Below are 25,076 nucleotides of genomic sequence, written 5' to 3'. Positions count from 1 at the left end.
CGCCAAGTACGTCTAGCGCGTCCAATGCGTTTACCTTACAAGACATGGCGGCAGTTATGACTAATACCCTCACAGAGGTATTGTCCAAACTGCCAGGGTTACAGGGAAAGCAAGACAGCTCTGGGGCTAGAACAAATACAGAGCTTTCTGACGCTTTAGTAGCTATGTCTAATATACCCTCACAATGCTCCGAAGCCGTGGCAAGGGAGTTGCTGTCTGAGGGTCTGATTTCAGATTCAGGGAAGATGTTACTTCAGTAAGATTCTGAAATGACAGCCTTTAAATTTAAGCTTGAACACCTCCGCTTATTGCTCAGGGACGTTTTAGCGACTCTGGATAACTGTGACCCCATTGTAGTTCCAGAGAAATTGTGTAAAATGGACAAATACTTTGCAGTGCCTGTTTACACTGTCTTTCCAGTCCCTAAGAGGTTTTCGGAAATTATTACTAAGGAATGGGATAGACCAGGTGTCCCGTTCTCTCCCCCTCCTGCTTTTAAAAAGATGTTTCTCATAGATGTCGCTATACAGGACTCGTGGCAGACAGTCCCTAAGGTGGAGGGTGCTGTTTCTACCCTAGCTAAGCGTACAACTATCCCCGTCGAGGACAATTGTGCTTTCTTAGATCCTATAGATAAAAAAATTGGAGGGTCTCCTTAAAATTTTTATCCATCAAGGTTTTATTCTCCAGCCTCTTGCATGCATTGCCCCAGTTACTGCTGCAGTGGCTTTTTGGTTCGAGTCTCTTGAGGAGGCTCTACAGGTGGAGACCCAGTTAGATATTTTAGACAGGATTAAAGCTCTTAAGTTAGCTAACTCCTTTATTTCTGACGCCGTTTTTCATCTAACCAAACTAACGGCTAAGAATTCAGGTTTTGCCATACTGGCACGCAGGGCGCTATGGCTTAAGTCCTGGTCAGCAGACGTTACTTCAAAGTCTAAGCTTCTTAACATCCCCTTCAAAGGACAGACCCTTTTCGGGCCGGGCCTGAAGGAGATCATTTCTGATATTACTGGAGGAAAAGGTCACGCCCTTCCTCAGGATAGGTCCAATAAATTAAGGACCAAACAGAATAATTTTCGTTCATTTCGAAACTTCAAAAGTGGCGCAGCTTCAGCTTCAGCTTCCTCTAATGCAAAACAAGAGGGAAATTTCGCCCAGTCCAAACCAGTCTGGAGACCGAACCAGGCTTGGAACAAGGGGAAGCAGGCCAAAAAACCTGCTGCCGCCTCTAAGACAGCATGAAGGAGTAGCCCCCGGTCCGGGACCGGATCTAGTAGGGGGCAGACTTTCTCTCTTCGCCCAGGCTTGGGCAAGAGACATCCAGGATCCCTGGGCATTAGAGATTGTTTCCCAGGGATATCTTCTGGACTTCAAAGCTTCATCTCCAAAGGGGAGATTTCATCTCTCACAATTATCTGTAAACCGGATAAAGAGAGAGGCATTCTTACGTTGTGTTCAAGACCTACTGGTTATGGGAGTGATCCACCCAGTTCCAAGGGAGGAACAGGGGCAGGGCTTCTATTCAAATCTGTTTATAGTTCCCAAAAAAAAAGGAACTTTCAGACCAATCTTGGATCTCAAGATCCTAAACAAATTTCTCAGGGTCCCATCCTTCAAGATGGAGACTATCCGAACCATCCTCCCTATGATCCAGGAGGGTCAATATATGACTACTGTGGACTTAAAGGATGCTTATCTGCACATTCCGATTCACAGAAATCATCATCCGTTCCTCGGGTTCGCCTTCTTAGACAGGCATTACCAGTTGGTGGCTCTTCCCTTCGGGTTAGCCACGGCACCAAGAATCTTTACGAAGGTTCTAGGGTTCCTACTGGCGGTTCTAAGGCCACAGGGCATAGCGGTGGTTCCTTACCTAGACGACATTCTGATACAGCCGTCGACTTTTCAAATCCCCAAGTCCCATACGGACATTGTTCTGGCCTTTCTGAGGTCTCACAGGTGGAAGGTGAACGAAGAAAAGAGTTCTCTCCCCTCTCACAAGAGTTTCCTTCCTAGGAACACTGATAGATTCAGTAGAAATGAAAAGTTTTCTGACAGAGGTCAGGTTATCAAAGCTTCTAACTTCCTGCCGTGCTCTTCATTCCACTTCTCGGCCGTCAGTGGCTCAGTGTATGGAAGAAATCGGCCTAATGGTAGCGGCAATGGACATAGTTCCGTTTGCCCGCCTACATCTCAGACCACTGCAACTTTGCATGCTCAATCAGTGGAATGGGGACTACACAGATTTGTCCCCTCTGCTAAATCTGGATCAAGAGACCAGGGATTCTCTTCTCTGGTGGTTATCTCGGGTCCATCTGTCCAGGGGAATGAGTTTCCGCAGGCCAGAGTGGACTATAGTGACGGCAGATGCCAGCCTTATGGAACTGGAGCTTGATTTGATCAAAACGTGGTTTCTCCGAGTCGGTCATTGATGCCTTAATTCAGGCTCGAAAGCCTGTCACCAGGAAAATATATCATAAGATATGGTGTAAATATCTTCATTGGTGTTAATCCAAGGGTTACTCATGGAGTAAAGTCAGGATTCCTAGGATATTATCCTTTCTCCAAGAAGGATTGGAGAAGGCATTGTCAGCTAGTTCCTTAAAGGGACAGATTTCTGCTCTGTCCTTCTGCACAAGCGTCTGGCAGACGTTCAGGCGTTTTGTCAGGCTTTAGTTAGAATCAAGCCTGTGTTTAAACCTGTTGCTCCGCCATGGAGTTTAAATTTAGTTCTTAAGGTTCTTCAAGGGGTTCCGTTTGAACCTCTGCATTCCATAGATATCAAGCTTTTATCTTGGAAAGTTCTGTTTTTGGTAGCTATCTCTTCGGCTCGAAGAGTTTCAGAGTTATCTGCCTTAGTGTGATTCCCCTTATCTGATCTTCCATGCAGATAAGGTAGTTTTGCGTACCAAACCTGGGTTTCTTCCTAAGGTGGTATCTAATAAGAATATCAATCAGGAGATTATTGTTCAGTCACTGTGTCCTAATCCTTCTTCAAAGAAGGAACGTCTATTACACAATCTTGACGTGGTTCGTGCTTTAAATTTTTTTATTTGCAAGCTACTAAGGATTTTCGTCAAACATCTGCATTGTTTGTTGTCTAATCTGGACAGAGGAGAGGCCTAAAGGCTTCGGCATCTTCTCTTTCTTTTTGGCTGAGAAGCATAATCCATTTAGCTTATGAGACTGCTGGCCAGCAGCCTCCTGAAAGAATTACAGCTCATTCCACTAGAGCGGTAGCTTCCACATGGGCTTTTAAAAATGAGGCCTCTGTTGAACAGATTTGTAAGGCGGCGACTTGGTCTTCGCTTCATACTTTTTCTAAATTCTACAAATTTGATACTTTTGCTTCCTCTGAGGCTATTTTTGGGAGAAAGGTCTTGCAGGCAGTGGTGCCTTCCGTTTAAGTTCCTGCCTTGTCCCTCCCTTCATCCGTGTCCTAAAGCTTTGGTATTGGTATCCCACAAGTAATGGATGAACCCATGGGCTGGATACACCTTACAAGAGAAAACACAATTTATGCTTACCTGATAAATTTCTTTCTCTTGTGGTGTATCCAGTCCACGGCCCGCCCTGTCACTTTAAGGCAGGTTTTTTTTATTTTTAAACTACAGTCACCACTGCACCCTATAGTTTCTCCTTTTTTCTTGCTTGTCTTCGGTCGAATGACTGGGAGTGGCAGTTAGGGGAGGAGCTATATAGAAAGCTCTGCTGTGGGTGTCCTCTTGCAGCTTCCTGTTGGGGAGGAGAATATCCCACAAGTAATGGATGAACCCGTGGACTGGATACACCACAAGAGAGAGAAATTTATCAGGTAAGCATAAATTTTGTTTTTCCTTCAGATAGAGCATGTGATTTTAAACAACTTTCCAATTTACTTACGTTATTTAATTGGTTTTGTTTTCTTGATATAATTTATTGGAATGGATACTTTGGTAGACTCAGAAGCTGCTGATTGGTGGCTGCACTTATTTGCTTCGTTATTGGCTCACAGGTGCTTTCAGCTAGCTCCCATTAGTGCATTGCTGCTTCTTCAACAACATATACCAAGAGAATGAAGCAAATTAGATCATAAAAGTAAATTGGAAAGTTGTGTAAAATTTTATTCTCTATCTGAATCATGAGAGAACATTTTTGGGTTTCATGTCCCTTTAATTTCTACATCTGTTCTTGTGTTAACTTATTTTATTTTGTATTTTTTTTCTTATGCAGAAACACTGCGTAGTTATTTTTCCAAATATGGGGAAGTTGTTGACTGCGTAATAATGAAAGATAAAACCACAAATCAGTCAAGAGGCTTTGGATTTGTAAAATTTAATGATCCAGATTGTGTTGATAAAGTCCTTGCCAGCAAGCCTCACTCACTGGATGGACGTAATGTAAGTACTAGTGTATTCTGCTTTTCTGATCTTATTTAATCACAGGTCCTATAAACGCCAACCTCATTTGTCTCAACTCTCATTAAGCTTTGTTGAATCAGTCCATGTCTGTTCAAATATCTTGTGATTTTATATGCAAAGCAGCTTGGAAGCACCTGCTCTTGGGTGAAGTTGCATATACTTAAAGCCACCTGTCTCATTGAAACTGTAATAAGTGTTGTGCAAACTAAATCACATTTCTGTTTTTTCAAGATTGATCCAAAGCCATGTACCCCTCGAGGAATGCAGCCTGAAAGAACTCGTCTAAGAGAAGGCTGGGTAAGGATACGGTTTAAAGGGACAGTCAATCAAAATTTCATGATTTAGATTGAGCACACAATTTTAAACGACTTTTAAATTCACTTCCATTATCTAAATGTTTACAATCTTTTTATATACACACTTTCTGAGGCGCCAAATCCTACTGAGCATGTGCAAGCTCCACAGGATTTACTTATATGCAGTTTTTTGATTGGCTGATGGCTATTTTGATGCAGTAGGAAGAAAAATGCAACTAGCTTTGACATTTAACAGAAAAATAATTACTCATTTGAAATTCAAACTAAGTGCTTTTGCATTGTCTTTTTATTATGCATCAATTAATAAGTTATACTGTGTTTATTTGCAGGGCTGAAATATTGCTAGTCACAGAGGTTTTTATGTTTGGTCAAGGACAATATATGCTAGACTTTGTTTATTGAATGTTGTAATTTTTATATTTTTTTTCTCTTTAAGCAGCAGAAGGGAACCAGGACCGAAAACAATAAATCAACTAAAATATTTGTTGGTGGAATTCCGCACAATTGTGGAGAAACGGAGCTAAAGGAATACTTCAACCAATTTGGAACAGTAAGTCTTTATACACTGCAGATTTTCCAATACCACTACATGCTGAGGTTTGTGTGTTAAATATAAAGTTGTCATTGCAAAGTTGTATAGTTTGTAATCAATACTTCAGTTTCATAACAATGTCTCTGTTTTCAGGTGACTGAAGTAGTAATGATTTATGATGCAGAGAAACAGAGGCCAAGAGGTAAATACAGGCTGATCCATTGTGCTATGAATTTCCTTTCATCATTCATATATTTGGATGGCAAACGATTTTACAGGGAACGGTGCACTGTACATGTAAATGTTTGCGTATTCACTTGGATATTTCCTTTGCTCCATTCCTCTAAAATCAGACAGAATGTGTTTACAATTTTGTACAAATGAACAGCATTTGTAAATTGAATTGTCAAATGTGTCTAAAATATATATTTGCTTCTTGAGCATTAGGCAGAAGTCTTGCTTCTGCAGATGGATGCATTTGGATAATTCACAAGCTGTGGCTTGTGTCGTCTGACATTTTTCACAATACATATATTGTATATCTTTTTCGAGTTGCCATCTTTGCTTTCTTTTAGCATTTTGTTACACCAGGCTAGTCTGTTCCATTGGTTTGCCCTTTGTGAGCGTGCCAATGACCTTTTTTTTTTACATTTTATGCTTAAGAACAATGTGAGCATCTGCTTGGTGTCTCACCTGTTCAGTTGTCCTCTCCTAATCCTAGGTCACATGCTTAGACTTGCCACAGAACATCCATTGCATGTTTCACACATGCTGTCAAAATTGTTTGCCATCTGAATGTCCTCTTGTTTACTTTCTCATTAAGATATGAACTTTATAGACTGCTTGTTATGCTTAAGCTAAGTCATAATTTGTCTTCCGTCTTACATCCTTAGTTCATTATTTAAGTCATAGACAAGTATTGTTAAGTTGTTTGACTGTGGTTAATGTTCTCTATAGCTGTCTTATCAAGGTCTTTAAGCCCTCACTCAGATGCAGGCCAGTTTAAAGTAAAATAAGGGGTGGGCTTTGACTTGGGAATGTAATTGAAGTTACAGTGCTTCTATGATGTTTCACTTGATTTTTATTTTCGAGTTTTGGTGCTTTCATAAGGAATAAATCAGGCCAGAAAGAATATGGGGTAAAACTAAGTTAGCAATATTGGGCTGCTAGTTGCACATTTTAAGAATTAGTGTTGTGATCTTGTCTGGGCTTGAAAAATCTTAGGTGCTCTAGCTCCCAAGTCCTTTTTTTTTTTTTTTTTTTTTTTTTTTTTTAAATTTTCTGGCTTCCAGCTTTTGGATTATTTTTGGATAGTGGAACTCCTAACTGTCCCTATTCGAGTCCCTGATTCTGAGTTCTGTCTCTTAAACAGCCATAGGCCCCTCTTTACAAAATTTCCCTTAGCCCCAGCTATGGAATGCCCACCAACCACCCATGATCCATCCCCTCCCAACACAGCTCCACCCTCAAAATGGTGACAGCCTCCTATCAACCTCTTATGTGCCCTATTCTCAGCCACAAATGTTGGGAGGTATGTTATTCTACATTCAAGTATACATAACAACCTTCCCCTGGTTCCTAAAAATGTGCAAGTGACTTAGTTTTCTGGATAGCTACTACGCTCTATATAAATTTGTCAAACCCTGATTTAAAGAATACCTCCATATACTGAAGGCTTTTATTTTTTATTTGTTTATTTTTTGCTAGGTAAGGTGCTAGCAACATGGTATAGATATCTTTGTTGTGTCTAGTAAAAAGCCATTCTTCTGCCCATGTAACCAAGAAATTTACTTTTGTAAGTTTTATTTTTATTTATGTGGTAATGTTGTGACTTGCAGTCTCTTGAAGGAAGTAGACATAATTTTGTATTTGTGTAGTAGCTCCAGCCAGTGTAAAGTTTATATTACTGTATTTTTATTTATTTCAGTTTTTCAGCTTTTATAGATAAAGCTTTTAAGTAACTGTACTCTCGTGCAGTATAGTAAAACTGAAACTTCAATTACACTACATATTTTCTGCATGGAAGGCAGACTTTATATTTTTTTCTTTACATGATGCCTTTTGATTTTAATGCTGTCAGCAGGTTTTACACTGCTAGACCCATGCTTGGCCTGTATCTGTGTGTATTCATAAAGCTTTTTCTTCACTGCTGACTTTGAGCTTTTCCAACTCCGTTGGAAAAGCTTTGAGAGTCTTTAATTGTTATAGATATTGTATTTCTGTTTAACGCTTTAGAGAAAAATATGGCTGCTGTCAGCACTAGCTGCAAAGCAAAATGCTAACCAAGGGTGAAGATGCTGGATTCCACAGCACTACTGTAGGTCACACATTCTTAATGCCTTGGAATAAGGGGTTCAACTAAAATAGCTCTGTGCGTTAATTTGTTCTTAAATGACTAGCGTAATCCCTGATTTTTTAAATACTCTTACCCTTTACACCAGTTGTGCTGTTGGACCTTGTAACTGAATCCTTGGTTCTGCTCCTAATACTGTTCATCATCCTGTTTTGTGTCACAACACCCTGCTACCTTGATTCACTCTTCGTCGTTGGCTAGGTTTTGGATTTATAACTTTCGAGGACGAACAATCAGTGGACCAGGCTGTCAACATGCATTTTCACGACATCATGGGCAAAAAAGTGTGTAGTTGTAGTTTTATTTTACCTTAAGATGGAACCAAATCTTGGGCAGTTGTTTGGCGTCCTTGTTGAGAACAGAAAAAGCCTGATACTTGGTTTGGGTGGTGGTTAGGAATTAATGGATTTCCCGCTCCCCTTTTCCCCCACCCCCCTTAAATTAAGACTGTCCCTTTTTTTAAATCCTCCTTTCAAGTACTGCATATGGCATAATCCTTGGGCAGGGTATTTCTTGTCATCTGCAAGGACATCTAGGCTGCCTGAGGTTTGGTTTGATACCACTCCTTCTCATATCACTTTGTTCTACAAATTCTAAAATGGTGGTGGGGTTAACAATTTGGTCACAAAATGTATTTGTCAATGGACAACCTGTTTACACTTCCATAAGATGTCAAGAAGGACTGGTTGTTATTGTTTCATTATTGGGTCACTGTGAATTTTTGATACAAGCCATGTTCTCAATAATATAACCATTCTTCAGTAAAGTAATCTATTATACTGTGTTGTTAGGTCTGTGAGTGTTAGCGGGTTATTTATATATGTGTGTATTTATTTTACATCCTGTCTCCTTGGGGAAACCAAAAATCTACCAAAGATAAGGGAATTGGGGATCATAAGTGCCAAAGGGAACCCGTTGCTTTAGTAACGGCTCTTGAGTTGCTAATCTCATGTTTCTACAGAGCGCTCAGGTGTGGCTTACTTTACAATCTATCCTGTTGTTCTCTTACCCTGCAGTTAAACTTTTCAACCACAAAATGTGCTGGATTGTAAACTGACTGGAAAAAAAATCTTCCTGATTTTCTTTATTTTGCTATAACAAGATTCAAATTAACACTGGAAAAAGTGCACACTGAGATGTAGATTGTGTAAATTGTTTATATTCTGATTGGATTTAATATCCAGGATTTTTCTATGTTATGATTTTTCTATGTTACTGAAAACTAGTCATAGAAACAAAATATATGCTTACCTGATAAATTTATTTATTTCTTGACACGATGAGTCCACGGATCATCTAATTACTATTGGGAATATCACTCCTGCCCAGCAGGAGGCGTCAAAGAGCACCACAGCAAAGCTGTTAAATATCCACCTCCCTTCCCACTAACCCCAGTCATTCGACCAAAGCAAAAGAGAAAGGAAGCAACAAGGTGCAGAGGTGTCTGAAGTTTATCATATGCCAACAACCTGTCTAAGGAACAGGGCGGGCCGTGGACTCGTGTCCAGAAAGAAATATATTTATCAGGTAAGCATAAATTTTGTTTTCTTTCTAATCACACGATGAGTCCACGGATCCTCTAATTACTATTGGGAATCAATACCCAAGCTAGAGTACACAGATAAATGAGGGACAAGACATTGAACCTAAACAGAAGGCACCTCTGCTTGAAGAACCTTTCTCCCAAGAGGCCTCAGCCGAGGAAAGTGTCAATTTTTATAGACTTTTCACAAAGTGTGAAGAGAAGGGACCAAGTTGCAGCCTTGCAAACCTGTTCATTCATCTCTTAATTTTTGAATGCTCAGGAAGAGGAAACAGCCCACTTACAATGATCTGTAACTCTCAGGAGGCTGCTGTCCACCAGTTTCATAAGCAAAGCAAATGATACTCTTCAGCCACAAAGAAAGAGAAATGTAGCCGTATCTTTCTGCCCCTTGCGTTTTCCATAGAATACCACAAACCGAGCAGAAGACTGACGAAAATCCTTAGTCGCCTGTAAATAGGACTTTAATGCACACACCACATCTAGATTGTGCAAAAGCCATTCCTTTTGAGAAGGATTAGGACACAAGGAAGGAACAACAATCTCCTGATTAATGTTCCGGTCTGAAACTACTTTATGGAGCAACCGTAACTTAGTACGCAAAACCACCGTATCCGAATAAAAAATAAGGTAAGGAGACCCATACACATGTAAAGCCAAGAACTCTGACACTACGAGCAGATGAAATGGCAACAAGAAACAAAACTTTCCAAGATAACTTAAAGGGACAGTCTACGCCAGAATTTTTATTGTTTTAAAAGATAGATGATCCCTTTATTACCCATTCCCCAGATTTGCATAACCAACACAGTTATAATATACTTTTAACCTCTGTGATTATCTTGTATCTAAGCCTCTGCAAGCTGCCCCTTTATTTCAGTTCTTTTGACAGACTTGCAGTTTAGCCAATCAGTGCCTGCTCCCAGATAACTTCACGTGCACGAACACAGTGTTATCTATATGAAATACATGAACTAACACCCTCTAGTAGTGAAAAATTGTTAAAAATGCATTCTGAAAAGAGGTGGGCTTCAAGGTCTAAGAAATTAGCATATGAACCTCCTAGGTTAAGCTTTCAACTAAGAATACCAAGAGAACAAAGCAAAATTGGTGATAAAAGTAAATTGGAAAATTGTTTAAAATGACATGCTCTATCTGAATCAAAGTTTATTTTGGCCTAGACTGTCCCTTTAATATCTAAGGAATGCATAGGCTCACACGGAGCCCCTTGAGAACTAAATTAAGACTCCAGGGAGGAGTAACAGGTTTGAAAACAGGCCTGATCCTGACCAAGGCCTCACAAAACTATTTCACGTCTGGGACGTCTGCCAGACGTTTATGTAACAAAATAGACAAGGCAGATATTTGACCCTTTAGGGAACTTGCCGATAAACCCTTCTCCAAACCTTCTTGAAGAAAGGACAGGATTCTAGGAATTCTAACTCTACTCCAAGAATAGCCCTTGGATTCACACCAACAGATATTTACGCCATATCTTATGGTAAATCTTTCTAGTGTCAGGTTTACGAGCCTGAATCGTGGTCTCAATGACAGATTCCGAAAAACCACGCTTGGATAAAATTAATCGTTCAATCTCCAAGCAGTCAGCTTCATTCCAACTAGATTTGGATGAAGGAAGGGCCCTTGAAGAAGGTTCTTCTTTAACGGAAGTCTCCAAGGTGGAAGAGATAACATGTCCACCAGGTCTGTATACCAAATCCTGCGATGAGGATCACAGGCTCCTTCTCCTGCTTGGTTCGAGCAATGACCCGAGGTAGAAGAGCGAACGGAGGAAATAGATATACAAGACTGAAATTCCAAGTTACAGCCTGAGGGTCCCTTGACCATACCTCGGAAGTTTGGCATTCTGCCGAGATGCCGTGAGATCCTACTCCGGCTGACCCCACTTGAGAATTGGGCTGGAAAACTCCTCTGGGTGGAGCTCCCACTCCCCCGGGTGAAAGGTCTGCCTGATCAGGAAGTCTGCCTCCCTGGAATGTGGATCTCCGACAGCAATTGTGGGTCTCCGCCCACAGAATGATCTTGGCTACCTCCGTCATGGCCAAGGAACTGCTAGTTCCTCCCTGATGGTTGATGTAAGCCACTGAGGTTATATTGTCCGACTGGAACCTGATGAACCGGGCCGAGGCCAGGCCAGAAGAGCATTGAAGATTGCTCTTAGTTTCAGAATGTTTATGGGTAGAACAGACTCAGGAGTCCATGTTCCCTGATCCTTTAGAGAGCCCCAGACTGCTCCCCATCCCAGAAGGCTGGCATCTGTTGTCACAATCACCCAAGATGGTCTGCAAAAGCAGGTACCCTGGGAGAGATGATCCTGAGACAACCACCAAAGAGAATCCCTTGTCTCCTGCTCCAGCTATAATCACTGAGACAGATCTGCATAATTTCCGTTCCACTGACTGAGCATGCTTAACTGCAGAGGTCTGAGGTGGAAACGGGATTGTGTCAGTTGCTGCTACCATCAGCCCGATTACCTCCATGCACTGAGCCACTGATTGCCGAGGAGAGGACTGAAGAGCTGGGCAAGAATCGAAAATCTTTGATTTCCTGACATTTGGCAGAAAAATCTTCATTGATAAGGAATCTATTATGGTTCCCTTGTATTTGGAACCAAGGAACTCTTTTCCAAATTCACCTTTCATCCATGAGACCGCAGAAAAGTTAACATTTCCGTGTGTGATCTTGCTTGTTGGAATGAAGGCGCCTAAACCAGAATGTCGTCCAGATAAGGTGCCACAGAAATGCCCCGCAATCAGAGCACCGCCAGCAGGGATCCCAGAACCTTTGAGAAAATTCTGGGGACTGTGACAAGACCGAATGGAAGAGCCACAAACTGGAAGCGTTTGTCTAGAAATGCAAACCTTAGAAACTTGTGATGGTCCCTGGGGATGGGAACATTCAAGTACGCATCCTTTAAATCCACAGTAGTCATAAATTGACCCTCCTGGACCAAAGGAAGAATGTAACGAATAGTTTCCATCTTAAAGGATGGCACTCTGAGAAATTTGTTTAGACTCTTGAGATCTAAAATTAGTCTGAAGGTTCCCTCCTTTTTTTTTTTTTTTTTTTTTTTTTTTTTTTTTTTTTGGGAACCACAAACAGATTTGAATAGAACCCCAGACCTCTTTCCTGCATTGGGACAGGAATTATCACTCCCAGGTCGGAGAGGTCCCGTACACAGTGTAAGAATGCCTCTTTTTGTCTGGTCTACAGATAATCTTGAAAGCAGAAATCTGCCCCTGGGAGGAAAGGTCTTCAACTCTAGCTTGTATCCCTGGGACACGATGTCCACCGCCCAGGGATTCGGCACATCTCGAACTCATGCCTGAGTGAAGAATGAAAGTCTGCCTCCTACAAGATTCGGTCCCAGATCGGGGGCAGTCCCTTCATGCTGTCTTTGACTGCTTTCCCTTGTTCCAAGACTGATTGGGCCTCCAGGATGGCTTGGACTGCTCTTGCTTGGAGGAGGGAGTGGAAGGATTTCCCTTGAAACTTCGAAAGGAACGAAAATTACTCTGACGTGTCTTTTGTTTCTCTTGGAAATGTCCCTTTCCTCCTGTAATATCAGAGATTATTTCCGTCAAACCAGGACCAAACAAGGTCTTTCCCTTGTAAGGAATCGCCAAAAGTTTAGACTTAGATGACACATCCGCAGACCAAGATTTTAACCATAAAGCTCTACAAGCCAGAATGGCAAAACCTGAAATCTTAGCTCCCAGTTTAATAACTTTAAGGTAAGCATCTGTAATAAAGGAGTTGGCCAACTTAAGGGCCTTAATCCTATCCTGGATTTCTTGAGGGGAGTGTCTGTCCGAATGGATTCAGACAGTGCATCAAACCAATATGCGGCCGCACTAGTGACCATAGCGATACAAACTGCGGGTTGCCATTGTAAACCTTGGTGTACATACTTCTTGAGTAACCCCTCTAACTTTTTGTCCATAGGATCCTTAAAGGAACAACTATCCTCTATTGGAATAATAGTTCTCTTGGCTAGTGTGGAAATTGCCCCCTCCACCTTAGGTACCGTCTGCCGTGATTTCTGTAGCCCTATCTAGCACAGGAAATACCTCCACCATGGAGGGCACATCAAAATACTTGTTTATTTTACTAGACTACTTAGGATTGACTACGACAGTGTCGGAGTTGTCCAGGGTAGCTAAAACCTCCTTAAGTAACAGAGGTGTTCTAGCTTAAACCTGAAGGATACAACTTCAGTATCAGCAGGAGGAATTACACTGTCTGAGATTTCACTTTCAGATGCTACCGAAATATCCTCCTCAGGCTTCTGGGAGGGTGTATTTGAAATAGCAACAGCTGTGTCAGTAACCTCACTTACTGATTGTTTACTTTTCTTCTTGCGCTTTCCCTGTAGCAGACAAGAAAAGCAGACAACGCATCGGAAATCGCAGAGGACATGAGAGAAGCGATGTCTTGCAAAGTAACTCCAGACAGAGTAATGGAGGGAACGCAGGGCACTGGCTGTATGGACGCTAAGTTTTGGGACACCTGAGGAGAAAGCTGTGGCATATTTTGAGCATTGTCAGAAGGCTCCTGAACAGCATCCGTCCTGGACAATGTTGGCTCAGAAAAAAGTCTTTCCCTATAATGTAAAGTCCTCTCAATACATGAGGAACAGCAAGGGATTGGTTGTTCAACATTAGCATCAAAACATAAAGAGCATGTAACATCTTGCAGGGCCTCTTGGTCCATCTTTATTCACCCCAGAACAACTGAATAATTAGAATTTTGATATTTTAGTAGAAAATACCTCACAAAAAAAGTTACTGTTCCTTTAAATATTTTAAAATAAACTCCTTTATTTTTTAGCAATAAAATGACATAAATAGCAATTAAATGCTCTGGACACCTTTACACCTCAGCTTAACTTTTCTGAGGTGCTTACCTGCCTGACTAACACCAGAGATTATGGGCTGTTAGATGATCCGGACTCCATCTCCACATTAAATAGATTAAGTCTGTAATACTTGTCAAAAACGAAGACCAAGTGTTCCGTGTCACACAACACTGGAACTATGAGTGAGTGCGCAACAAATTTTGGGGCTTCCGTTAGCCCCGCCCATCGTGGATATTACCAGAAAAAAACTTCACTCATGTCTTTTAACCATACTATGCCGTTTAAATGATACGCAAGTTAAAACACCACCTCTGAGCCTGCTCCTCGTCCCCAGTGCCTGCTATTACTGCCCAAAATAATTATTCTCCAAGTCGCAAGAGAATTATATAATCTGTCCCATTATGTTTTAAAGTGCCATCTTTTATTCTGAACGTATCCCCAGAAAATAAAAAGTCAGCACTTACTTTTATGCATCTGCCCGGCAGCAGGGTAGCTCAAAAGTTTTGAGGCAAGATTCCTCACATGGACCTGTGGAAGAAACAGACTGAATAATCTTATTCAGGCTTTAGGAACAGGGCAGCATCAGTATTTCCACCGCTGCTCTACTGAAGACTGATATGGACTACAGCTACACCCTGGAACAAAGCTGCACAATCTTGCACTATTTAAAAAAAAAATAAAAAAAAAATCTTGCTTGAATAGTCTTTTACTAACACCTAACTTTACCACTTCCTTGCTCTAACGTAGGCAAAGAGAATGACTGGGGTTAGAGGGAAGGGACGTGATATTTAACAGCTTTGCTGTGGTGCTCTTTGCCGCCTCCTGCTGGGCAGGAGTGATATTCCCAATAGTTATTAGATGATCCGTGGACTCGGTGTCATTAGAATGAAATACTGGTTTCTGGAGAAAAGCAAAATAGCATATTTTTTTCTCCCTTTTATTTGCTTTTAATTCTAGTGTTCAAGGCATTCTACAAATAAATGCCATACGATACAATGTATTCTACAAGTAAACTATTTCTGTCCCTTCAAGCTATAATACCTTTTACAGTCAAAGTAAGAATTGAAATGTTCATGGTTGAGAGAGTGTGTGCAAGTTTTTGCTTTCCTCTCTGTGTTCTTTGTTGAAAAGCATAGCTTAGTATGGTCATGAGCTGCAATAGCTGGTGATTGGTGGCTTCGCATGTCTTGTCATTGGCTCACCCAATGAGTACAGCTTGCTCCCAATATTGCATTCCTGAGCCTACCTAGGTTAACTCTTCAACAAAAGATACAAAGAGTACAAAGCAACTTTGATAATAGAAGTAAATTTGAAAGTAGTTTTAAAATTGCATGGACTGTCTGAATCATGGGCTTGGGATTTCCTCATATGTCCAATAAAAATCCTAAATCAGTGGACTAAAATGGTTTTCATATACAGTCTAGGCAGCAGTGTGTTGGGTATATGCTTCTATGTATTGTGACTTAACAACACAGTATGATGACTATGCTTCCTATTGACCAAACTGTCTTCTGTATTACTTGCATGTTTTGTTTACTTTTTTGTTAGATATAGTGTAAGATTCTCTTACCACATCCATTCCCTCTGACATTATTTGCGAGTTAATTAAATTGAGATTCTTAAAGCGTTAGCCTGGGGAAGGTAAGTCGTTATCTTCCATTAGCTATTTCTGAATACAGCTATTTATCAGCCACCCTCACAGTGGTCCAGTCCCATAATTTTTGGTTTCTTTGAACAAAATCAAGGTTGCTTACCCTGTGGTCTGAAAAATGAGATACTCCCTATATATTCCAGCCTCCCATAATCCTGGACCATTTTATATAAGAAGTCCTTAAACCCCTGGGTCAATGAGTATTCCAGTAGTAGTTTTTTCAGAGACCCTATTAATTGTCTTCTTTAATACATAATCGGGTTAATGCTGCTTATTCTGTCACATATTGTACCTGAGTTTGTTGATTCAAATAAGTTCCTGTAATTTAATAATTAGACTTAAGTTATAAAGTGCTAAGAATAAATGCAAGTGTAATTTTTGGGTATAGTGGGAGGGAAGGGGGCAGGAACCAAAGAATACCTCTGACCTTCTCCTGTCTTTATAGGTTGAAGTTAAACGGGCAGAACCTCGTGACAGCAAAAGCCAAACTCTAGGTTCAGGATCCAATCAATGGGCAGGTAGATCTATGCAGACCACAGCCAATGGATGGACGGGGCAGCAACCACCAACCTGGCAGCAGAGTTACAGTCCACAAGGTAATACTGACAGTGTCCTTAATTTAAAAACTTTTTGATACCAAGATATAAAAAGTAATTTGTCATATTGCTGATTATAATGATCTGCCCAGTAAATCTTTAGCAACTCTGTTTTCAGAATGGTTAATTTGGCATTGAACAACAATGTAAATTCCTTTATGGAATTTGTAAAGGGACATTAAACTTTGATATTGTAATATAAGATCTTTAATTATATGTAATTAAAGAAAGAAAAATCAGAAAAAAAACTAAAATATATTTTCAATATTTATTTTGTCCCTTTTTCCTCTGTGAAAGTTCAACACTAATACATTCCCCATAGCCATTGTTTTTTCACTTGTATCTGTGTCTAATTGATGTCAGCAGAGGAGATAAAATGGAGACATTTTACAGCATCATTACTTTTTTATGGAGACTAAAACTACTTATTCTATATAAAATATATCTACATATTATTTTCATGGTATGATTTACTTTAAATGTATCATTATGTTTAGCGTTTATTTACTGTTTTATGTCCCTTTATAAAATATTGCAGTATATAGATGTGGCCGAAAGTATTAGTACCTTTTGCATTTTAATCAGATAATGCACCATTTGCCCTGAAAATCTTGAAATGTAAGATATCTTTTGTCATTAATACGTTGTGCACAATGTATGGAGCATGCTCTTGCTTATTCTATAAAGACATTCTCAAATGTCCTGGACAGGGGCATGTCTCTGGGCAGCACCTTGAATGGTTGCGGTTGCTCGGAGTAGATCCTGGATAAACTGCCTATCTTCAGTGAATGAGAAGACCATCTAATTCCTTTGGCTATCCAAATCCTGCAAATCAAGCTGATTCTAATGATATACTACATCTGGGAATTCTACCTTTGCTCGCTGATCTGGAACGTTGAGGCCTGAGGCTCTCAACAAATAGCCCCCACTTGTATGCCGGGTTCACAGTGCATCAACACTGATATCATCTACAATTAAGAACCTGCAATATATATCCAGCATTGACCTAACATGGCAGTGAAACTGCAAAAATTTGAAGAGACTATATGTTATTGGATAACCATTTTACAAACCTCCACAGACTTATTGAGCAGTGCTTTCAATTTAGCCTGGGTCATGTGCCAGGAGCGACTCATGACAATTATTTTACCTCACAAGATCAATGGGTGACTGAAAATAGTGTCTTATACTGAACAGAGTGGGCAAGTACGCTCTACATCTTATGTTGCTGAACGCAGTTGCCTGCTTGCGGAAGGTGATCGACTTTTGAGAATGCAGGCACACAATGATTGTATAATGGAGCACTCCCCAATGCTTATTACTGAGCTAAAAGTGATTTAGGAAGCCCACAGACCCCAACTTCTGATTGTTCAAAAGAGGGCAATACGTGTTGATCTAAGTGAATCTGAGAGGATTAAGGGGCAATGGCAGACAGGAACCTTATAGGGACACTGAACCCAATTTTTTTTCTTTCACGATTCAGAGCATGAAATTTTAAGCCACTTTCAAGTTTTTTCTTCGTTCTCTTGCTATCTTTATTTGAAAAACAGCACTTTTTTTATTGGTGGATGAATTTATCCACCAATCGGCAAGAACAACCCAGGTTGTTCACAAAAAATGGGCCGACATCTAAACTTACATTCTTGCATTTCAAATAGATACCAAGAGAACGAAGAAAATTTGATAATAGGAGTAAATTAGAAAGTTGCTTAAAATGTCATGCTCAATCTGAATTACAAAAGAAAAAATTTGGGCTCAGTGTCCCTTTAACCAATTTGTTTCTGGAGTCTTTTACAGTAGCAGTGGCGTTAGTTTCATCAAAGGCTCACACCTTAGTATCTGTCTTTTCTTAGAATTTAAAGCGGTCTGCTGTTTTAGTTTCCACCTTCCATAGTGGCAAACCTGGGAAGGTTAATGTGATGCAACAACACTTAAATATGGAGCTCCTTAAAAACCCTCCATTCCTGTAAACAGAGGTAACAAAGCCACAGGTCTTACCTGACTCCTATACTAAGAGGGAAAAGGCAACAAGACCGGTTTGTTTCTGATTTTTGTACCCACAGCTGGTAAGAGTGCGGTACTCCCTGATAGCGCAGACTAGATGGCTCAGCCAGTCAACCACTGAAGCCGCGATCTAAGCCCCAGCACTTCTTAGAGTGGGTAAAATCGTCCTTGCTATTATGTGAGACCTTTTATTTTTCTTCACTGCTCAGGTATCTAGATCTGGAGTAGGCTAGGGTCTGCTATTCCATGCTGTGCCGCTCTACCTGATTGAGACTCTGGACTGATATTTACTGGTATTTGGTTTGTAAGCATTATGAGAGAAAACTCTTGACTGAGGTATAGCTGAATAGTTATTGTGGAGGATAAGCCTCCTTGTATATATGGAACAGGGCACAATTGGTTTATAATAATAGTATGATCTTTATTATATTAGTCCAATGATAAAAATTTAGCATAGAGAACCCTACCACCTAATTTGTTTAGAAATTCTGATAATGCCTTTACATTTTGCTCACTACTAACTGGAGTGTGGACTGGTGGGAGGCATGTAGGAGTCACTGCACGATTTCAGTTATGTGTTACACTATAAACTGTAATTGAGAGAAGTCAGGCTTTATGGATACTCCATGGTTAGCCCAATTATATAAGTGGGTTAAGGGTTTGTAATTTTTCTTATGCTGAATGCTTACTGCTTGGGATCTAGAGATAGACCTGTCCCTACTTTCTATACGGATCTTTGGTGAAACGTTTTATGCCTATATACATGTTTTCCTATGGGTTGTTGTCTACTATAGAATATGTATGTTACACACTATTAATTTAGACACTTTTGAGGGGTACATTTATTGCTTCTATAGTTATGATCAATGTTAAATTTTGCCAGTTGTTAGAGAAAATTCTTAAAGAGACATAATACTCAAATGCTAAATCACTTGAAACTGATGCAGTATAACTGTAAATGTAAAAAGCTGACATGAAAATATCACCTAAGCATCTCTATGCAAAAAAGGAAGATCATTTTACCTCACAATTTCCTAAGCTCAGCAGAGTAATTTCTTTTGTAAAACGTTAGAATTCAGCTGCTGTCCAGCTGCAGGTAAAAAAAATATGAAAAAATAAACTGCAGCCAATCAGCATCAACAGTGCTGAGGTCATGACCTTTTATTGTGATCTCATGAGATTTGACTTAACTCTCATGAGATTTCATAGTAATCTTCCTTAAACTAAATAAGGGAAATAACATGAGTGTGCATGAGTATCACTCCCTTGCCTGTCCCAGGACAGACATACTGATTTGCTGCTTAAAGTCCTTTGCTATGGGGTGTCAATACTTTTGAGGTAAAATATCTTCCTTTTTTACATAGAGATGCTCAGGTGATATTTTTTATTTTCTGGTCAGCTTTTTACAGCTATGCTGCATCACTTTCAAGTGTTTCAACATTTGGATGTCCTGGCCCTTTTAATTAAAGCTCCATGTTTACCACGTTTTATATCTATCACCTAGTACACAAATTGATTTACTCCAACACTGATGTAACCCTTTTTAGTTAAACTAGACCTTATACTCTGATAGTCATCCAAGGTTGATTATTTTCTTCTGAACCTATTGATTAATAGAACTAAGCTGAACTGTCTGCCGGAGTTTTGAGGCTGATTTACAAGCATATGATATCTTAAGATTAACCTGAGGGTCACTATGAATCAGATGCTCTAACCTGTAAAAGTTATGGTTATACTTCAGCGCATTAATTTTGTGAGCCTTCCTCTCCCTCTTATAACTTAGCATACATTTCCCAAACACTGATGTATTAATATTTAGGTGACCTCCAGTTCTATCTCTAATTTGATGCAGTGACCCTGCCCATGTCGTTTAATATTATGGTCCTACTTATTTGACTCCTCCATGGAGATTAATACTTTGCCTTTTTTACTGCTTGATCTCCCCATTTTAGCTCTTCAAATCATGACTTTATTTCTCTCTTCATATTCATGATATATGGGTATTCTGTTCTGTGCGGGATATATATGTATATGGTTTATATGCTTCTCTGTGCCTAGATATGGGTAGCCCCTTCATCTTTTAGTCTAAGGCCAGTTTATTTAGCTACTTCCCCCCCTTCTATCCTTAACTTACTAGACAACCCTCTAGCTTCTTATCTTAATTGACTTTTGAGCTAAATGATTATACCTTTTCAACAGGGTTTTTTTTTTTTTTTTTTTTTTTTAAGAAATCTTGTAAATACAGAGTAAAAGGTCTAGATTGGTGATGAGCACTAGCTCCACTGCTCTGCTCTCAATTTCTCCCCTTGTTTTAGTCTGAGAGGTGCTGTTTCAATTTCAAATACATACCTTGCTGTCAAGACGTATATAAAAACTCCCAGGTTTTCCTAGCTATTTTTTATTTATTTTTATTTTTTTTAAATATTTTATTGTTTAAGACACGAGCCCACGGATCATCTTAATTACTAATGGGATATTCACCTCCTGGTCAGCAGGAGGAGGCAAAGAGCACCACAGCAGAGCTGTTAAATAGCTCCCCCTTCCATCCCACTCCAGTCATTCTCTTAGCCTACATTAGTGGTAGGAAGAGGTAAAGTGAGGTGTTAGAAAAGATTCTTCAAGCAAGAGTTTATTTTTAAAGTAGTGCAAGATTGTGCTGCTCTGTTCTAGGGTGTAAACTTTTAGTGATGCCTTACAAGGGGAAAACCTTGTTGGGTCCTGGCTTGACGGCAATAATCTCTTTGGAAATTTAAAGAATTTCAACAATTTTTTTTTTTCCAAATAGCCTGCTGTGGAATCAAAGACAGCATGAAGGACATGCCCCCGATCTGAGATCAGATCTTGTAGGGGGCAGACTTTCCGTCTTCGCTCAGGCTTGGGTTCGAGATGTTCAGGATCTCTGGGCAATAGAAAATAGTGTCCCAGGCATGCAAATTAGAGTTCAAAAGTTTTCCTCCCAGAGGAAGGTTTCAGCTTTCAAGATTATCTGCAGATGAGACAAAGGGAGAGGCGTTCTTACACTGCCCAAGAGACCTCTCAGACCTGGGAGTGATTGTTCCAGTTCCAATATAGGTACAGGGTCTGTGGTTTTATCCCAATCGGTTTGTGGTTCCCAAGAAAGAGGGAACCTTCAGACCACTTTTTAGATCTCAAGAGTCTAAACAAATTAGTGTACTGTCCTTCAAGATGGAAACTATTCGTTTCATTCTTCCCTTGATCCAAGAGGGTCAATTTATGTCAATTTATGTATCATTCACAAGAATCGTTTAAAGTTCTAAGGTTTGCCGTTCTGGACAAACGCTTCTAGTTAGTGGCTCTTCCTTTCTCTCTTGCCACAGCTTGCAGAGTTTTCACAAAGTCTCTGGGTTCGCTTTTTGCGGTACTTTGGTTACGGGGCATTGCAGTGGCACCCTATCTGGACGACATCCTAGGCCAGGCGCCATCCTTACAGCAAGCAAGAATTCACACGGACATGGTGTTTTCCTTCCCGTGAGAGGGAAGGTAAATTTGGAAAAGAGTTTTTGTCCCAAGACAAGGGTAGCTTTCTTGGGAATCATAATAGATTCCATGGCAATGAAGATTTTTCTGACAATGTCAGGAAATCTGAGATTATCGGTACTTGTCTAGTCATTCAGTCCACTCCTCTGCCTTCAGTGGCTCTGTGCATGGAGGTAATAGGGCTGATGGTGGCGGCAATGGACATCATCCCGTTTGCTCGGTTCCATCTCAGACTTCTGCAGTTAAGCAAGCTCAGGCAATGGATCGGAGATTATACAGATTTGTCTCCTCAAATTCTACTGGAGCAGGAGATAAGGGATTCTCTTCAATGGTGGTGGTCTCTAGATCATCTCTCCCAGGGAACCTGCTTTCGCAGACCATCTTGGGTGATTGTGACAACAGATGCCAGCCTTCTAGGGTGGGGAGCAGTCTGGGGCTCCTAAGGGCTCAGGTGGTTTGGACTCGGAGTCTGTTCTTCCTATAAACATTCTGGAGCTGAGGGCGAACTACAATGTTTTTCTGTCCTGGCCTCAGTTTGCCTCGGTCCAGTTTCTCAGGTTCCAGTCAAACAGATAACGTCAGTGACTTACATCAATCATCAGGGTTAGTGGGTACTCCATCCGGAAGTGTTCTCCAGCTTTTTCATCCGTTTGCTTTTCTTCCTTGGGTCATTGCTCGAATCAAGCGCGAGAGGGTATCAGTGATTCTCATAGCATCGGCTTCGCCTCGCAGGATTTGATATGCAGATCTGTCACCTTGGAGACTTCTGTTGAGGAAGGACCTTCTAATTCAAGGGCTGAATACTTGGTGATTGAACGCTTAATATTATGTAAGCAGGGTTTTTCTGCCTAGGTCATTGAGACCATGATTCAGGCTTGTAAGCCTGTCACTAGAAAGATTTTCTATAAGATTTGGCGTAAATAGCAGTACTGAAGCTTGGTGGTTAGCTTCACTACTTGGCGTGCAGGAGGTCATGGGATTGAATCCACCTGGAGGGTTGGGTTTTCATGTTAATATCTATTGGTGCGAATCCAAGAGCTATGTAGGCAGTAGTTGGGATTCCTAGAATTTTGTCTCTTCTCCAAGAGGGTTTGGAGAAAGGATTATCGATAAGTTCCCTAAAGGGTCAAATTTCTGCCTTATCTATTTGGTTACACTAACGTCTGGCAGATGTTCCAGATGTGCAATCCTTTTGTCAGGCCTTGGTTAGGATCAGGCCTGTGTTCAAGCCAGTTACTCCTCCATGGAGTCTTAAATTGGTTTTCAAAGTTCTTCAAGGGGCTCCATTTGAGCCTATGCATTCCTTAGATATTAAGTCGTTATCTTGGAAAGTTTGTTTTTTTCCTTATTTCTTCTGCTCGCGGAGTATCACAGCTCTCAGCATTGCAATATGAGTCTCCTTTACTTTATTTACCTTTTTAGATAAGGTAGTTTTACGTGCTAAATTTGGATTTTTTTTCTAAGGTGGTTTCTGATCGGAACATTAATCAGGAGATTGTTGTTCCTCCTTTGTGTCCTAATACTCCTTCTCAGAAGGAACGTTTTCTGCACACTTTGGACGTGGTCCGTGTTTCAAAGTTTTACCTACAGGCGACTAAGGACTTTCGTCAATCGTCTTTTTTTTGTTTGTGGTTTTCTCAGGAAAACGTAAGGGACAGAAAGCTATGGCAATTTCTTTCTTTTTGGCTGAAGAGCATCATACATTTTGCATATGAGCCTGCTTGACAGCAGCCTCCAGAGAGAGTGAGTTTCGACTCATTCCACGAGGGCTGTTGCTTCCTCATGGGCGTTAATAAAAGAAGCTTCTGTGGAACAGATTTGCAAGGCTGCAACTTGGTCCTCTCCACACTTTTTCAAAGTTCTACAAATTTGACACTTGTTTCGGCTGAGGCAGCTTTTGGGAGAAAGGTTCTTCAAGTAGTGGTGCCTTCCGTTTAGGTTCCCTGTCTTGTCCCTCCCGTATCATCTGTGTACTCTAGCTTGGGTATTGAATCCCATTAGTAATTAAGATGATCCGTGGACTCATCGTGTCTTAAAAAAGAAAATGTATGTTTACCTGATAAATGTATTTCTTTTTTGACACGATGGGTCCATGGCCCGCCCTGTTCTTGTAAGACAGGTTGTGGGTTATTATAAACTTCAGACACCTCTGCACCTTGGCTTTTCCTTTCTCTTCCTAACTTCGGTCGAATGACTAGCGTGGGAGGGAAGGGAGAAGCTATTTAACAGTTCTGCTGTCGTGCTCTTTGCCTCCTCCTGCTGACAAGGAGGTGAATATCCCATTAGTAATTAAGATGATCCATGGACTCATCGTGTCAAAAAAGAAATAAATTTATCAGGTAAGCATAAATTTTCTTATTGTAGTTGTTCCATAGCCTTAAAGTAGGTGATTAGCTCATGACTTCTACTTTGCTATTGTTGTTAATTACCTACTGTTCTATATATTACCCAATTTGTCCTTCCTCTCTGCACATTCCCTTTTTAAGTCGGTGCTATATCCTGGGGTCCAAGAGTGGCCCCCGCTTATTATTAGGGGACATCATTCTAAAGCAAACTTTGTCTTCTAAGGGGATATCCTAGTATTACCATATTTGAAAAACTGAGATTCGTTCTGTAAAACCATTATAGTACTGAGTGTATCCACTATTGTTTGTATGAAAATATGTACTTTTGGAATTTTGATTGTAATTGTTTTGTTTCACAACCTGAAAAAAATAATCCCTCATGCTATGCTGCAAAAGCGGAAATAAAGGTGCACTCCTGAGCTATCAGCCTATCTAAATGTACTCTTCAACAAAGGATATCAAGAAATCTAAGCAAATTTGAAAATAGAAGCAAATTGGAAAGTAGTTTAAAATGACACATTCTATCTGCAAAATGAGTTTTTAGTGTGTCAAATTCATTGTTATAATTATTGCTAAAACACAGTGCACAACTGTTCATAAAATTCTACATTGAGATATATATATATATATATATATATATATATATATATATATATATATATATATATATATATATATATATATATATATATATATATATATATATATATATATATATATATATATATATATATATATATATATATATATATATATAATATATATATATGACCTGGACAATCATATGGATTCCCTTTAGAGGTTACAATAAAGAATTGTTTTGTGATACTTTAAGCAGACTATTCTTTGATCTTCTAATCGCTCTCATTCAGCAACTTTAAATGGAGAAAAGTACTCACTTTGCTGTTGTGTGCCACTGTGTGTATCGCACTGAACATGGAAAGTGAAGGAAAAT

General features: G+C 40.1%; 1 protein-coding gene across 9 annotated transcripts in view; it reads left to right on the top strand.

The window, feature by feature from the left end:
* DAZAP1 (DAZ associated protein 1) overlaps positions 1-25,076 on the top strand; it is a 99,982-nt gene that overhangs the window by 20,680 nt on the left and 54,226 nt on the right. For 7 of the 9 annotated variants that reach the window (XM_053702780.1, XM_053702778.1, XM_053702776.1 and 4 more), the window contains exons 3-8: positions 4,216-4,382; positions 4,635-4,700; positions 5,157-5,270; positions 5,406-5,454; positions 7,807-7,889; positions 16,124-16,274. In XM_053702780.1, coding sequence (XP_053558755.1) covers positions 4,216-4,382; positions 4,635-4,700; positions 5,157-5,270; positions 5,406-5,454; positions 7,807-7,889; positions 16,124-16,274 — 630 coding nt within the window. The remainder of the gene's footprint in view (positions 1-4,215; positions 4,383-4,634; positions 4,701-5,156; positions 5,271-5,405; positions 5,455-7,806; positions 7,890-16,123; positions 16,275-25,076) is intronic. The other 2 variants (XM_053702779.1, XM_053702777.1) reach the window with 1 other exon arrangement.

Source organism: Bombina bombina, chromosome 2 (assembly GCF_027579735.1).
Source record: "Bombina bombina isolate aBomBom1 chromosome 2, aBomBom1.pri, whole genome shotgun sequence".
Classification (NCBI taxonomy): Eukaryota; Metazoa; Chordata; class Amphibia; order Anura; family Bombinatoridae; genus Bombina; species Bombina bombina.
Note: the sequence above shows the minus strand (reverse complement) of the source record. Positions and strands in the feature narration are given on the sequence as shown.